The 15,837-nt window shown below is 43.5% G+C and overlaps 2 protein-coding genes and 2 pseudogenes across 3 annotated transcripts in view; all 4 read right to left on the bottom strand.

The window, feature by feature from the left end:
* Positions 1 to 15,837, bottom strand: part of LOC110162336 (protocadherin gamma-C5-like) — an 89,754-nt gene that overhangs the window by 25,154 nt on the left and 48,763 nt on the right. The gene's annotated exons all lie outside the window — the stretch shown is intronic.
* Positions 825 to 4,220, bottom strand: LOC110161337 (protocadherin gamma-C5-like; annotated as a pseudogene).
* On the bottom strand, positions 4,681 to 7,201 carry LOC129410703 (protocadherin gamma-C5-like). The gene is given in 2 exon segments (XM_055159550.1): positions 4,681 to 5,466; positions 5,469 to 7,201. Coding segments are annotated over 2 exon segments (2,487 nt in total). The 5' UTR covers positions 7,170 to 7,201.
* LOC110166301 (protocadherin gamma-C5-like) lies at positions 7,977 to 10,437 on the bottom strand (annotated as a pseudogene).

The following is a 15,837-nucleotide window of genomic DNA, read 5'->3' as shown; positions in this document are numbered from 1 at the left end:
TTAAACACTGGAAAGTTATCATTATTATCAAGTACTGTAACGAATATTTTCATTGTTCCGCTTTTAACAGGATTTCCTCCATCTAATGCTGTCAGTAGTAATTCATGAACCCCTTGTTTCTCTCGATCAAGCATTTTTTCTAAAACCAGCTCGGGACCTGTCGGTTACGAGGCAAGTCTTTCATTTTTAGGCTAAAACATTCACTTTTACTCAGAGTGTAAGATTTCACAGTATTACTACCTACATCCGGATCCTGAGCTGTCTCTAAAGGAAAACGCGCTCCTGCCACTGTCGACTCAGCTATTTTCAAAGACTTTTGCTTTGCTAAAAACACTGGTGAATTATCATTAATATCTCGTATTTCCACTTCTATCCGATGGAGCTGTAGTGGATTTTCTGTCACGACCTGCAGAGGCAAAACGCAGCTGGCGCTTTGTCCACATAAAGCTTCTCTGTCTATTCTGTCGTTCACCACCAGCTCACCCTTCCCCGAGTCCACAGTGAAATACTGCTTCCCAGCCTCAGCAGCCACACGCATCTTACGCTCAAAAATGTCTGTTAACCCCAAAACCAAGATCTTGGCGATATTTTCCTACCACAGAGCCCTGCTTCAGTTCCTCTGGGATGCTGTAACGAGTCTGTGCGTCTGTCAAACTCCACAAGAGAAAGAAATAATGCCAACAGAGCGTCCACCACGCCACTGCTCCACGACCCATCCTTTTTGTCACTGATAAAATCCTCAGTCCAAGTCACATTGGTGGATATAATTGAGTCAGCCCATCATTCCTGACATTAAAAAGTAAGATCCAGTAAACGATTTATTCTCAACAAACATTAATATCCCAAAATGGGAAACGGTCAAACAGCGCATCTCCGCGCTGAACAACACTGACGAGTCTTATGGCTGTAGCACTCAGCAGCAGAGGAGTAGATCTCTTTGTACATGGGAGAATTCTATTGACTGAGAGCAGTTAACACCACCAGCCAATAAAAGAGCAGCCAGGTTCCCTGTTCTATATGTACACTATCGAGTTATATTTTGTTGAGCAAAGTTTTGTAGTAATTAACATAAAATCTAGCACATTAGAACACATAAAATATTACACTTCAATAGTATTAAAACGCCATTATATTATATACACGGCCTTACTCCCTCCTCCCCCCATAAAAGAGAAAACACACAAAAAAAAAATCATACATATGTACATAAACATATAAACATACATATATAAATATGCAAATTCATATACATGTGTTATGTATGAAAAGAACTGTAAATAAAATATTATATAAAATGTATTTATGTATTTCACAAAACGTTCAGAACATTTTGAGTAATTAATTCCCATTATGTTCTAATTATTTGATTTGAGTTTTTCATTAATTATTTTATAACATACTGGGGACAGACGCTGTCCACAGTCTTGGTGCTGAACTACAACTTGCTCAGTGAAGAAGACATAAAAGGACACACTACAGAAGATTAACTAACTTCAGAGAAATTTCAAATTGCCATTTATCTTCACATACTCTCACCTGTTGACTCTCAAATGTCCACGTGCTGTCTGGGAGAGACGCATCCAGGACACTGATGACCTCCTTAAAGTCAGAGGTGCTGCTGGGCTTAATCAAAGTGAAGTCACTGTACTCTGACATTGGAGACATACACGATCTGAACGACTGGCTCTGAGACATCATGTCTCCCCCCAGGACCTCCACATACTTTATAGGTCCATCAGTGTTGAGCTGGATCTGCAGGTTTCTGTTGGGGTTCTTGTAATCGTCACAGTCGCTGCGTCTGACGCAGCAGCTCGCGCTGCCCCTGCTGTTCCTCACACATTTCACCGCTAAGATGAGAAAAGTCACCAGAGACAGCACAGACACCGAGGCCAGAGACAGGATCAGATAGAGCGCGAGGCGGCCAGTTTTCCCTCCGGACTCCGTTGCTCTGTGCCTGTTGTCCAGGATGGGCTCGTGCAGACCGTCCTCCATCAGGATGGACACCGTGACGGTGGCGGACTGCACCGGTTCACCGTCGTCCCTGATCTCTATGAGCAGCCTCTGAGAGGAGTCGTCCTGCTCGGCCACAGCGCGTTTAGTCCTCACCTCCCCTGTGTACTGGTTCACACCGAACAGAGACGCGTCCGTGGCCTCCGCCACTTTGTACGAGATCCACGCGTTATGACCCGAGTCCGCGTCCACGGCCGTCACCTTGGTAACCAGGTGACCCGCTTTAGCGGAGCGGGGCATCCTCTGGAGAGAGAGGGAGCCCAGGCCAGCGGAGGAGGGGTAAATAACAGCGGGGGCGTTATCGTTCTGGTCCAGGATAAAAACATGGACCGTGGCGTTGCTGCTGAGACTCGGAGAGCCCTGGTCCTTGGCCTGGACCACGATCTGAAACACCTTGAGCTTCTCATAGTCAAACGAGTGCATGCTGTAGATGCTGCCGTTCTCTGAGTTTATGTAGACATAAGACGAGACTGACACGTCCTGCACTTTAGAGTCCAGAATAGAGTAAGACACTTTGGCGTTTTCTCCAAAATCCAGGTCCGAGGCTGACACCGAGTACAGTATAGAGCCAGGGACCCCGTTCTCTTTTAAATACACATTATAAGAAGACTGGGAGAAGACTGGGGGGTTGTCGTTAACATCTGAGATACTGACAGGGATAGTTTTCTTACTGGAGAGAGGAGGAGAGCCCGAGTCTGTGGCTGTTATCTCTCTATGTTATAAAATGGGAAACTCTCTCGGTCTAAAGAACCACTAGTGACAAGTGCGTAATTATTAGAAAATGACGGTTTAAGGCTAAACGGAGACCCCACTGGTAACTTCAAAACTACTTTACCATTATCGCCCGAGTCTAGGTCTCTGGCACTGATTAAAGCAACTACAGTGCCTTTATTTGCGTCCTCGCGCACTGGATTAGGAGTGGAAGTAAAAATTATTACTGGAATATTGTCGTTTACATGTCTATGACCATCACCTGAACACGACAATGCCCCTCCATTTGAGGAACACCTTTGTCTTTTGCCATAACACGCAAATCATAAACGCTACTGAACTCATAGTCCAATTGTCCAGCTAGTGATATTTTACCACTATCTGAATTCACGTTAAACAAAGCTAACAAAGACTCTGGAGTATGTTGAGCAAATGCGTATTCAACCTGTCCGTTTGCGCCTTCATCCGAGTCTGTGGCTTCAACTTTAACAAGCACTGCCCCGACTTCACTGTTCTCAGGGATAGTTAGGTTGTACACAGGTTTGGAAAATACCGGGACATTATCATTTGTATCGAGTACTGTAACTATCATTTTCATTTCACCTGTTTTGACGGGGTTTTCCTCCATCAAAATGCTGTTACAAGCAATTCGTGAGCACTCTGTTTTTCTCGGTCAAGCATTTTGTCTAAAACCAGTTCCGGGGCCTGTAAGCCACCAGGCAAAACCTTCATTTTTAAACTAAAATATTCACTTTTACTCAGAGTGTAAGATTTGACACTATTACTACCTACATCTGGATCGTGGGCTGTGTCTAAAGGGAAACGAACCCCTGCGACAGTAGACTCTGCTATTTTTAAAACATGTTGCTTTGTTAAAAACACTGGTGAATTGTCATTAATATCTCGTATTTCCACTTCTATCCGATGAAGCTGTAGTGGATTTTCTGTCACGACCTGCAGAGGCAACACGCAGCTGGCGCTTTGTCCACATAAAGCTTCTCTGTCTATTCTGTCGTTCACCACCAGCTCACCCTTCCCCGAGTCCACAGTGAAATACTGCTTCCCAGCCTCAGCAGCCACACGCATCTTGCGCTCAAAAATGTCTGTTAAGCCCAAACCAAGATCTTTGGCGATATTTCCTACCACAGAGCCCTGCTTCAGTTCCTCTGGGAATGCTGTAACGAGTCTGTGCCAAATGTCTGTCAAACTCCACAAGAGAAAGAAATAATAATGCCAACAGAGCGTCCACCACGCCACAGCTCCACGACCCATCCTTTTTGTCACTGATAAATCCTCAGTCCAAGTCGCATTAGTGGATAAATTGAGTCAGCCCATCATTCCTGACATTAAAAAGTAAGATCCAGTAAACGATTTATTCTCAACAAACATTAATATCCCAAAACGGGAAACTGCCAAACAGCGCATCTCCGCGCTGAACAACACTGACGAGTCTTATGGCTGTAGCACTCAGCAGCAGAGGAGTAGATCTCTTTGTACATGGAGGAATTCTATTGGCTGAGAGCAGCTAACACCACTATCCAATCACAGACCAAACAGTTTTTCCTATGCTCCATGCACACACCACTGAGCTTATATTTTCATCGGCAAAGTTTTGTTGAAATTTACAAAAAATGCAGGCTACATAATGTTTTACTATTATTTAAACACAAACATATTATTGAGAAGGCCTGACCAATTAAAATGAAAAATAAAACAACTACGGAAGAAACGGAGTATATACAATTATATGGAAATAATAAATAAACTGGAGGTCACATATTTTATTTAATTTTTTTGTATAATGTGATTAAGGTTTTTGATTAAATATTTTATAACAGTTATATAATATAAAGGGAGGCTGACACTATAGAAGGGGAAGTCGCTGTTTACTACAGTGGTGCTGAAATACAATTTCTTATTACAGAACATATAGGACACACTGCAGAAATGTACCTAACTTCAGAAAAGTCTCTGTTTGATATTTATTTTTTTTGTCGTGCTCACCTGTTGACTCTCAAATGTCCACGTGCTGTCTGGGAGAGACGCATCCAGGACACTGATGACCTCCTTAAAGTCAGAGGTGCTGCTGGGCTTAATCAGAGTGAAGTCACTGTACTCTGACATTGGAGACATACACGATCTGAACGACTGGCTCTGAGACATCATGTCTCCCCCCAGGACCTCCACATACTTTATAGGTCCATCAGTGTTGAGCTGGATCTGCAGGTTTCTGTTGGGGTTCTTGTAATCGTCACAGTCGCTGCGTCTGACGCAGCAGCTCGCGCTGCCCCTGCTGTTCCTCACACATTTCACCGCTAAGATGAGAAAAGTCACCAGAGACAGCACAGACACCGAGGCCAGAGACAGGATCAGATAGAGCGCGAGGCGGCCAGTTTTCCCTCCGGACTCCGTTGCTCTGTGCCTGTTGTCCAGGATGGGCTCGTGCAGACCGTCCTCCATCAGGATGGACACCGTGACGGTGGCGGACTGCACCGGTTCACCGTCGTCCCTGATCTCTATGAGCAGCCTCTGAGAGGAGTCGTCCTGCTCGGCCACAGCGCGTTTAGTCCTCACCTCCCCTGTGTACTGGTTCACACCGAACAGAGACGCGTCCGTGGCCTCCGCCACTTTGTACGAGATCCACGCGTTATGACCCGAGTCCGCGTCCACGGCCGTCACCTTGGTAACCAGGTGACCCGCTTTAGCGGAGCGGGGCATCCTCTGGAGAGAGAGAGGGAGCCCAGGCCAGCGGAGGAGGGGTAAATAACAGCGGGGGCGTTATCGTTCTGGTCCAGGATAAAAACATGGACCGTGGCGTTGCTGCTGAGACTCGGAGAGCCCTGGTCCTTGGCCTGGACCACGATCTGAAACACCTTGAGCTTCTCATAGTCAAACGAGTGCATGCTGTAGATGCTGCCGTTCTCTGAGTTTATGTAGACATAAGACGAGACTGACACGTCCTGCACTTTAGAGTCCAGAATAGAGTAAGACACTTTGGCGTTTTCTCCAAAATCCAGGTCCGAGGCTGACACCGAGTACAGTATAGAGCCAGGGACCCCGTTCTCTTTTAAATACACATTATAAGAAGACTGGGAGAAGACTGGGGGGTTGTCGTTCACATCTGAGATACTGACAGGGATAGTTTTCTTACTGGAGAGAGGAGGAGAGCCCGAGTCTGTGGCTGTTATCTCTATGTTATAAAATGGGAAACTCTCTCGGTCTAAAGAACCACTAGTTACAAGTGCGTAATTATTAGAAAACGAGGGTTTCAGACTAAAGGGAGACCCCACTGGTAACTTTAAAACTACTTTGCCATTATCGCCCGAGTCTAGGTCTCTGGCACTGACCAAAGCCACTACAGTGCCTTTTGTTGCGTCCTCGCGCACTGGGCCAGGAGTGGAAGTTAGGATGATTTCTGGAACGTTGTCGTTCATGTCTATTACAATAATCTGTACACGGCAATGCCCCTCCATTTCAGGAACACCTTTGTCTCTGGCTGTTATTGGCAAATCATAAACAGTATTGAGCTCATAGTCTAATTTTCCTGCTAAGGATAATTCACCCGTGTCTGAATTAATAAGAAACAAAGACAAATGTGTCTCGGGTGTGTGCTCTGCAAAACTATACTGAACCTCTCCATTTACCCCTTCATCTGCGTCTGTAGCTGCAACTGTAACTAGAACTGACCCCGGTAAGCTGTTTTCCGGAATAGTTATATTGTACAGAGGCTTCTTAAAAACAGGAAAGTTATCATTAATATCAAGTACTGTAACGAATATTTTCATTGTTCCACTTTTAACAGGATTACCACCATCTAATGCTGTCAGTAGTAATTCATGAACCCCTTGTTTCTCTCGATCAAGCATTTTATCTAAAACCAGCTCGGGGACCTGTCGGTTACGAGGCAAGTCTTTCATTTTTAGGCTAAAACATTCACTTTTACTCAGAGTGTAAGATTTCACGGTATTACTACCTACATCCGGATCCTGAGCTGTCTCTAAAGGAAAACGAATCCCAGCGACTGTTGATTCTGCTATTTTCAAAGACTTTTGCTTTGCTAAAAACACTGGCGAATTATCATTAATATCTCGTATTTCCACTTCTATCCGATGGAGCTGTAGTGGATTTTCTGTCACGACCTGCAGAGGCAACACGCAGCTGGCGCTTTGTCCACATAAAGCTTCTCTGTCTATTCTGTCGTTCACCACCAGCTCACCCTTCCCCGAGTCCACAGTGAAATACTGCTTCCCAGCCTCAGCAGCCACACGCATCTTACGCTCAAAAATGTCTGTTAACCCCAAACCAAGATCTTTGGCGATATTTCCTACCACAGAGCCCTGCTTCAGTTCCTCTGGGATGCTGTAACGAGTCTGTGCGTCTGTCAAACTCCACAAGAGAAAGAAATAATGCCAACAGAGCGTCCACCACGCCACTGCTCCACGACCCATCCTTTTTGTCACTGATAAATCCTCAGTCCAAGTCGCATTGGTGGATAAATTGAGTCAGCCCATCATTCCTGACATTAAAAAGTAAGATCCAATAAACGATTTATTCTCAACAAACATTAATATCCCAAAACGGGAAACTGCAAACAGGCGCATCTCCGCGCTGAAACAACACTGACGAGTCTTATGGCTGTAGCACTCAGCAGCAGAGGAGTAGATCTCTTTGTACATGGAGGAATTCTATTGGCTGAGAGCAGCTAACACCACTATTCAATCACAGAGCATTCAGGTTTCCCTGTTCTGTATGTACACTATCGAGCTTATATTTTGTTGAGCAAAGTTTGTTAATTAACATAAACTAGTAACAGCAAAGTTTGTTTAAACGTAACATCAAACATAGCACATTAGAACAGATAGAACATTACGCTTCAGTAATATTACAGAACAAATATATTATTTACAAGGTCTGACCACAAAAAATGTGAACTAAAAAGACAAATAACTCTAGAAAATGATACATATGTTATGTATGAGAAAGAACTGTACAGTATATAAAATATTATATAAAATGTATGTATGGCACAAAATGTTCAGAACATTTTGAATGATTAATTCCCATTATTTTCTAATTATTTCATAATTGACCTGTTTTAAAAAAATTAATAGAAAATAGTCTAACATTACACGGAGGACAGACGCTGTCCACAGTCATGGTGCTGAACTACAACTTGCTCAGTAAAGAAGACATAAAAGGACACACTAGAAAAAATGAACGAACTTTAGAGAAATTTCTAATTGATATTTATCTTCTCATACTCTCACCTGTTGACTCTCAAATGTCCACGTGCTGTCTGGGAGAGACGCATCCAGGACACTGATGACCTCCTTAAAGTCAGAGGTGCTGCTGGGCTTAATCAAAGTGAAGTCACTGTACTCTGACATTGGAGACATACACGATCTGAACGACTGGCTCTGAGACATCATGTCTCCCCCCAGGACCTCCACATACTTTATAGGTCCATCAGTGTTGAGCTGGATCTGCAGGTTTCTGTTGGGGTTCTTGTAATCGTCACAGTCGCTGCGTCTGACGCAGCAGCTCGCGCTGCCCCTGCTGTTCCTCACACATTTCACCGCTAAGATGAGAAAAGTCACCAGAGACAGCACAGACACCGAGGCCAGAGACAGGATCAGATAGAGCGCGAGGCGGCCAGTTTTCCCTCCGGACTCCGTTGCTCTGTGCCTGTTGTCCAGGATGGGCTCGTGCAGACCGTCCTCCATCAGGATGGACACCGTGACGGTGGCGGACTGCACCGGTTCACCGTCGTCCCTGATCTCTATGAGCAGCCTCTGAGAGGAGTCGTCCTGCTCGGCCACAGCGCGTTTAGTCCTCACCTCCCCTGTGTACTGGTTCACACCGAACAGAGACGCGTCCGTGGCCTCCGCCACTTTGTACGAGATCCACGCGTTATGACCCGAGTCCGCGTCCACGGCCGTCACCTTGGTAACCAGGTGACCCGCTTTAGCGGAGCGGGGCATCCTCTGGAGAGAGAGGGAGCCCAGGCCAGCGGAGGAGGGGTAAATAACAGCGGGGGCGTTATCGTTCTGGTCCAGGATAAAAACATGGACCGTGGCGTTGCTGCTGAGACTCGGAGAGCCCTGGTCCTTGGCCTGGACCACGATCTGAAACACCTTGAGCTTCTCATAGTCAAACGAGTGCATGCTGTAGATGCTGCCGTTCTCTGAGTTTATGTAGACATAAGACGAGACTGACACGTCCTGCACTTTAGAGTCCAGAATAGAGTAAGACACTTTGGCGTTTTCTCCAAAATCCAGGTCCGAGGCTGACACCGAGTACAGTATAGAGCCAGGGACCCCGTTCTCTTTTAAATACACATTATAAGAAGACTGGGAGAAGACTGGGGGGTTGTCGTTCACATCTGAGATACTGACAGGGATAGTTTTCTTACTGGAGAGAGGAGGAGAGCCCGAGTCTGTGGCTGTTATCTCTATGTTATAAAATGGGAAACTCTCTCGGTCTAAAGAACCACTAGTGACAAGTGCGTAATTATTAGAAAAAGACGGGTTTAAGCCTAAAAGGAAGACCCCACTGGTAACAGTTTCAAAACTACTTTACCATTATCGCCCGAGTCTGGGTCTCTGGCACTGATTAAAGCCACTACAGTGCCTTTATTTGCGTCCTCGCGCACTGGGCCAGGAGTGGAAGTTAGGAATGATTTCTGGAACGTTGTCGTTAATGTCTATTTACTATTAATCTGTACACGACAATGCCCCTCCATTTGAGGAACACCTTTGTCTTTGCCGTAATTCGCAAATCATAAACAGTATTGAGCTCATAGTCCAATTGTCCAGTTAGTGATATTTCACCCGTGTCTGAATTTACGTTAAACAAAGCTAACAAAGACTCTGGAGTATGTTGAGCAAATGCGTATTCAACCTGTCCGTTTACACCTTCATCCGGGTCTGTAGCTTCAACTTTAACTAGCACTGCCCCCGACTCACTGTTCTCAGGGATAGTTAGGTTGTACACAGGTTTTGTAAAAAGGGGGATATTGTCATTATTATCAAGTACTGTAACTGTAATTTTCATTACTCCAGTTTTAACAGGATTTCCTCCATCTAATGCAGTTACCAGCATTTCATGTACACTCTGTTTTTCTCTGTCAAGCGTTTTCTCTAATACAAGCTCAGGGGTCTGAAGACCACCAGGCAATTCCTTCATTTTTAGACTAAAACATTCGCTTTTACTCAAACTGTAAGACTTAACAGAATTGCTTCCTGCATCTGGGTCTTCAGCTGTTTCTAAAGGGAAACGAACCCCTACAACAGTAGACTCTGCTATTTTTAAAACATGCTGTTGTGTTGCAAACACCGGTGAATTATCATTAATATCTCGTATTTCCACTTCTATCCGATGAAGCTGTAGTGGATTTTCTGTCACGACCTGCAGAGGCAAAACGCAGCTGGCGCTTTGTCCACATAAAGCTTCTCTGTCTATTCTGTCGTTCACCACCAGCTCACCCTTCCCCGAGTCCACAGTGAAATACTGCTTCCCAGCCTCAGCAGCCACACGCATCTTGCGCTCAAAAATGTCTGTTAACCCCAAACCAAGATCTTTGGCGATATTTCCTACCACAGAGCCCTGCTTCAGTTCCTCTGGGATGCTGTAACGAGTCTGTGCGTCTGTCAAACTCCACAAGAGAAAGAAATAATGCCAACAGAGCGTCCACCACGCCACAGCTCCACGACCCATCCTTTTTGTCACTGATAAATCCTTAATATAATCCAAGTCGCATTGGTGGATAAATTGAGTCAGCCCATCATTCCTGACATTAAAAAGTAAGATCCAATAAACGATTTATTCTCAACAAACATTAATATCCCAAAACGGGAAACTGCAAAACAGCGCATCTCCGCGCTGAACAACACTGACGAGTCTTATGGCTGTAGCACTCAGCAGCAGAGGAGTAGATCTCTTTGTACATGGAGGAATTCTATTGGCTGAGAGCAGCTAATCTGACTATCCTAATCACAGAGCATTCAGGTTTCCCTTGTCTGACATGGACACACTATTGAGCTTATATTTTCATGGTAAAGTTTTGTTATAATTAACATAAAACGTAGCCTACATTAACTTTTACTGTTATTAAAATGCAACCCATAATTATTGAAAGGCTGACCAGAAAATAAGAATAATAGAACAACTAAGAAAAACTCAATCAAATTATATACTATGTGAAAAAAAACAAAAACAACAACAACAAAAAAACAAAACAAACAAACAACATAAATAAATAAATACATAAATAAAGGTCACATATTTAAATTTTGTCCTGTTCATAAAATATATATATATAATATATGATACATTTTGGCCACAACATGACTAAACATTTTGGAGAATAATTCTTGCCACATTATATTGTACGTAGTGGAACTTCAGGGTTTTTTGAAGCCAGTAGTGCTCACCTGTTGACTCTCAAATGTCCACGTGCTGTCTGGGAGAGACGCATCCAGGACACTGATGACCTCCTTAAAGTCAGAGGTGCTGCTGGGCTTAATCAAAGTGAAGTCACTGTACTCTGACATTGGAGACATACACGATCTGAACGACTGGCTCTGAGACATCATGTCTCCCCCCAGGACCTCCACATACTTTATAGGTCCATCAGTGTTGAGCTGGATCTGCAGGTTTCTGTTGGGGTTCTTGTAATCGTCACAGTCGCTGCGTCTGACGCAGCAGCTCGCGCTGCCCCTGCTGTTCCTCACACATTTCACCGCTAAGATGAGAAAAGTCACCAGAGACAGCACAGACACCGAGGCCAGAGACAGGATCAGATAGAGCGCGAGGCGGCCAGTTTTCCCTCCGGACTCCGTTGCTCTGTGCCTGTTGTCCAGGATGGGCTCGTGCAGACCGTCCTCCATCAGGATGGACACCGTGACGGTGGCGGACTGCACCGGTTCACCGTCGTCCCTGATCTCTATGAGCAGCCTCTGAGAGGAGTCGTCCTGCTCGGCCACAGCGCGTTTAGTCCTCACCTCCCCTGTGTACTGGTTCACACCGAACAGAGACGCGTCCGTGGCCTCCGCCACTTTGTACGAGATCCACGCGTTATGACCCGAGTCCGCGTCCACGGCCGTCACCTTGGTAACCAGGTGACCCGCTTTAGCGGAGCGGGGCATCCTCTGGAGAGAGAGGGAGCCCAGGCCAGCGGAGGAGGGGTAAATAACAGCGGGGGCGTTATCGTTCTGGTCCAGGATAAAAACATGGACCGTGGCGTTGCTGCTGAGACTCGGAGAGCCCTGGTCCTTGGCCTGGACCACGATCTGAAACACCTTGAGCTTCTCATAGTCAAACGAGTGCATGCTGTAGATGCTGCCGTTCTCTGAGTTTATGTAGACATAAGACGAGACTGACACGTCCTGCACTTTAGACTCCAGAATAGAGTAAGACACTTTGGCGTTTTCTCCTACATCCTCGTCTAAGGCTGACACCGAGTACAGAATTCTTCCCGGAAGACTGTTCTCCTGAACATAAACAACATATATTGGCTGGGAGAATACTGGTGGATTATCATTTACATCAGATAACACCACTTCTAATATTTTCTCAACTGATAAAGCTGGTCTTCCATTATCAGATGCTCTCATTTTGACTCTGTAAAGGCCTCCTTTCTCACGATCTAGAGGGGCACTTGTCACTAACGAGTAGTGGTTGGAGACCGTTGGATTTAGTTTAAAGGGAGACCCAGAAGACAGCACCAGCGTTACTTTCCCATTGTCACCTGAGTCTAGATCCCGAGCACTTATCAAAGCAATAACTGTCCCCACTGCTGAATCTTCTGAGACAGGCGAGGTCAACGACTTCACTACGATCTCTGGGGCATTGTCGTTAACATCTACTATTTTAATCTCAACACTACAGTGGCCATCCATTTGAGGATTACCTTTGTCTTTCGCAGTTACATCAAATCTGTGTATAGCCTGTGATTCATGGTCCAATAATCCTTTTACTACAATAGCACCGGTGCTGGAAATAATATCAAATAAAGACAGAGTCGCATTCGCTGTTTCATCTGCGAAAAAATACTCTACTTCTCCGTTTAAACCCTCATCTATGTCTGTGGCTTTAACGCTCACAATTTCCTTCCCCCGCGTTGCTTTCTCGCTGACATTGGCCTCATAGACATTTCTCTCAAACTGAGGCGCGTTGTCGTTAATATCAAGCACAATAACTGTAATCTGAGTGGTACCCGAGCGCACTGGGTCTCCCCCATCTACAGCAGTGAGAATAAGGCTATGAACTGGTTTCTTTTCTCTATCTAGCGCTTTTTCTAAAACTAATTCAGGGATTTTACGGCCATCCTTGTGGGTTTTAACAGTAATTTTGAAATGCTCATTTTTACTGATAAGGTAAGAACGCACTGAGTTAGAGCCAACGTCGGGGTCCTGTGCGCTTTCTAAAGGGTTTTGCGCCAGGATTTACTAACTCTGCAATTTTCAAAGATTTCTCTTTTGTAATGAAACTTGGAGAGTTGTCATTTGTGTCCTGTATTTCTATTTCAACTCTATATAATTGCAGTGGAGCGTCAATAACCAGCTCCAGAGGCAGCACACATGATAGTCTCTGTCCACAAAGTTCTTCTCTGTCAATCCTGTCCGTCACCATCAATTCTCCTTTCCTCGGGTTTAAGCCAAAATATTGCTTACCATCTTGCGAGGCTATCCTAAGTTTTCGTTTGTCCAAATCAGACACAACCAAGCCCAAATCTTTAGCAAGGTTTCCAACTATAGATCCTTGCTTAAGTTCCTCGGGGATGCTGTACCGCGTCTGTCCATCTATTGTACTCCAAAAGAAAGAAGAGTGACAGCACCACAGAAACAGCTGCCATGGAGACGGTTTGGTCCACATTATTTCTTCTCCCTCAGATCACTAAACACCATGATGAAAAACAGCACATTTATAATCCAGTAATAGATCCTTAATTGGAATATGCATTATGCTATTAGTAGGCTACAGCTTTTCCTCATGAGAACAACGTCTCCGTGGTTACAAAACTGAAGGCTGAGAAAGGAGTAGATCTCTTTGTAGAGCTCAAGATGCCATTGGTGGAACCATAAAAAAAATTCTACCAATAATGAGCAAAGACCGTCTGCAGCGCCGTGACGTAAGTACGTCAGAGAGAGAGAGAGAGAGAGAAAGAGAGAGAGAGAGAGAGAGAGAGAGAGAGAGAGAGAGAGAGAGAGATCAGTGTTCAGACTCTACTTTGTATTTACATCACATTTCACTACACTATCTTATATGCCAAATAATGTAATGTAATGTAATATAATATAGCTTCAGGGATTGTGGATGTAAATTAGCTTTGTAATTATAATCTGTCATACATTTAATTATTTTTTTATGTATTCAATGATTCTTTGTATCTGTTTACCATCTACGCAGATAAATATCCCAAATACATTTAATACGAGTACAGTTTATCTTCCTCCACTGGTCGATATAAAGAAAATTTGAATCTGTTGAATCTAAATTTTGTCAATAATAATAATAATAATAATAATAATAATAATGAATAGTGAATTCGTTTTTGAAATTGGAATAATGTGCTGGGTGATAATAGTTGATTGAGAGTGAAGCGCCTGCATCAGTACTGCTTGTGACACATGTATGTGGCGCTCAGGGCTCGCCGTTGCCTTCCTGTGGTGAGAGGTGGAAAATGCAACCTGCTCCTTCTTCACAGCTGCTTATAGAAAAGAGCTCAGTATCAGGCGGCAGCTGACTGAAGTACCCGTATGGAGGTCTGTAGAGCAAAGCAGAAGGGAGGGGGAGCTGCAGAGGCTTAGGTTTTGATACGCTTTGCTCCAGCTTCTCCCGGACAATTTTAATCAACTATTGTTATTTTCACTTTATACATGATACATCCAAGTTGATTCTTAAATCTTTTTTTTTTTTTTTTTTTTTTTTTTTTTACTTTAATATGGTGTGTAATTGAATTTAAAATATACAATTATGACAACTCTCATTTGTCATGTGGTATTAATATGTTCCAATATGATCTCGCATTAAAAACACCTACAAATTCAACTACAGACACAACAAAAGCTTGAAGGTGAAAAAGAAAACCAATCTGTTATGAACGATATAGGCGGCAGAGGGAGATGTGGAGAGCCAATGTAAGCACAACAAGAAAGGAGGGGGAGCGAGGAGGTTTCAGCACCACGGAGGCGGACAGCGCCACACAGGCGGACAACTGCTGCTGCTGCAGCCAATATTTACACAGGTCAGCTCATGTCTGATCTGAAGCAATAAAATAATAATAATAATAAAAAAAAAAAAAAAAATATATATATATATATATATATATATATATATATATATATATATATATATATATATATATATATATATATTTTAATTTACTCACAAAAACTCACAATTCTTTTACCAGTTTTACCGGTTATAACACTTCCCTGTTATAACTGTATGACTATGCAACACAAAAGGCCTCTAATGAGGTAAATGTGATTAGAAATACAATTAGTCCCACATGTTGCTCAAAGTGAAAAATATTTAATATCCTGAATGCCAAAAAAAACCCCCAAAAACACCAACAACATAATGTTACATAAACATGAAATGTACTGCCATAAAAAAAAAAAAAAAAAAAAAAAAAAGTAGATATTTGTAGATATTTTGGAAATCTTGTTCTCTTATCCTCTTCCCTTCAAATAAATCCAAACAAAGTTTTTACAATTTCTCCTTATACACCAAAACATGTATTTTTGACACACTTTTTTGTCCTCTGATGCCTATACATTAAAAGTGTATAACTATGCACCTTGTCTGATTCTTTCCATAAAGATGTTTTTGGTTTGCCTGAAAAGTTCCACTGTATGGTGTTAAACACATATTTATTGTAAATATTCAATTACTGGTACAAAAATACTGTAAAAAAACCCAAAACATTCTTACTGTGAGTGGGGTCGCCAGTCCAAAAATCTGACCTGTAACTTCACTGAAGACAGATCATTTTAATGTGATACTATAAGCAAAAGCATCTCCATGGAGACAAGCAGGTGGAGCTACATAGTGCACCTTTAAAGTCCTTGAAATAGCTTGTTTGTTCGTAAAGGATCAAAGTGTCAGATG

The sequence above is a fragment of the Boleophthalmus pectinirostris genome, unplaced genomic scaffold, assembly GCF_026225935.1.
Source record: "Boleophthalmus pectinirostris isolate CB_2022bp ecotype Guang Dong unplaced genomic scaffold, ASM2622593v1 HiC_scaffold_23, whole genome shotgun sequence".
Classification (NCBI taxonomy): Eukaryota; Metazoa; Chordata; class Actinopteri; order Gobiiformes; family Gobiidae; genus Boleophthalmus; species Boleophthalmus pectinirostris.
This window is presented reverse-complemented; position numbering and strand designations above follow the sequence as displayed.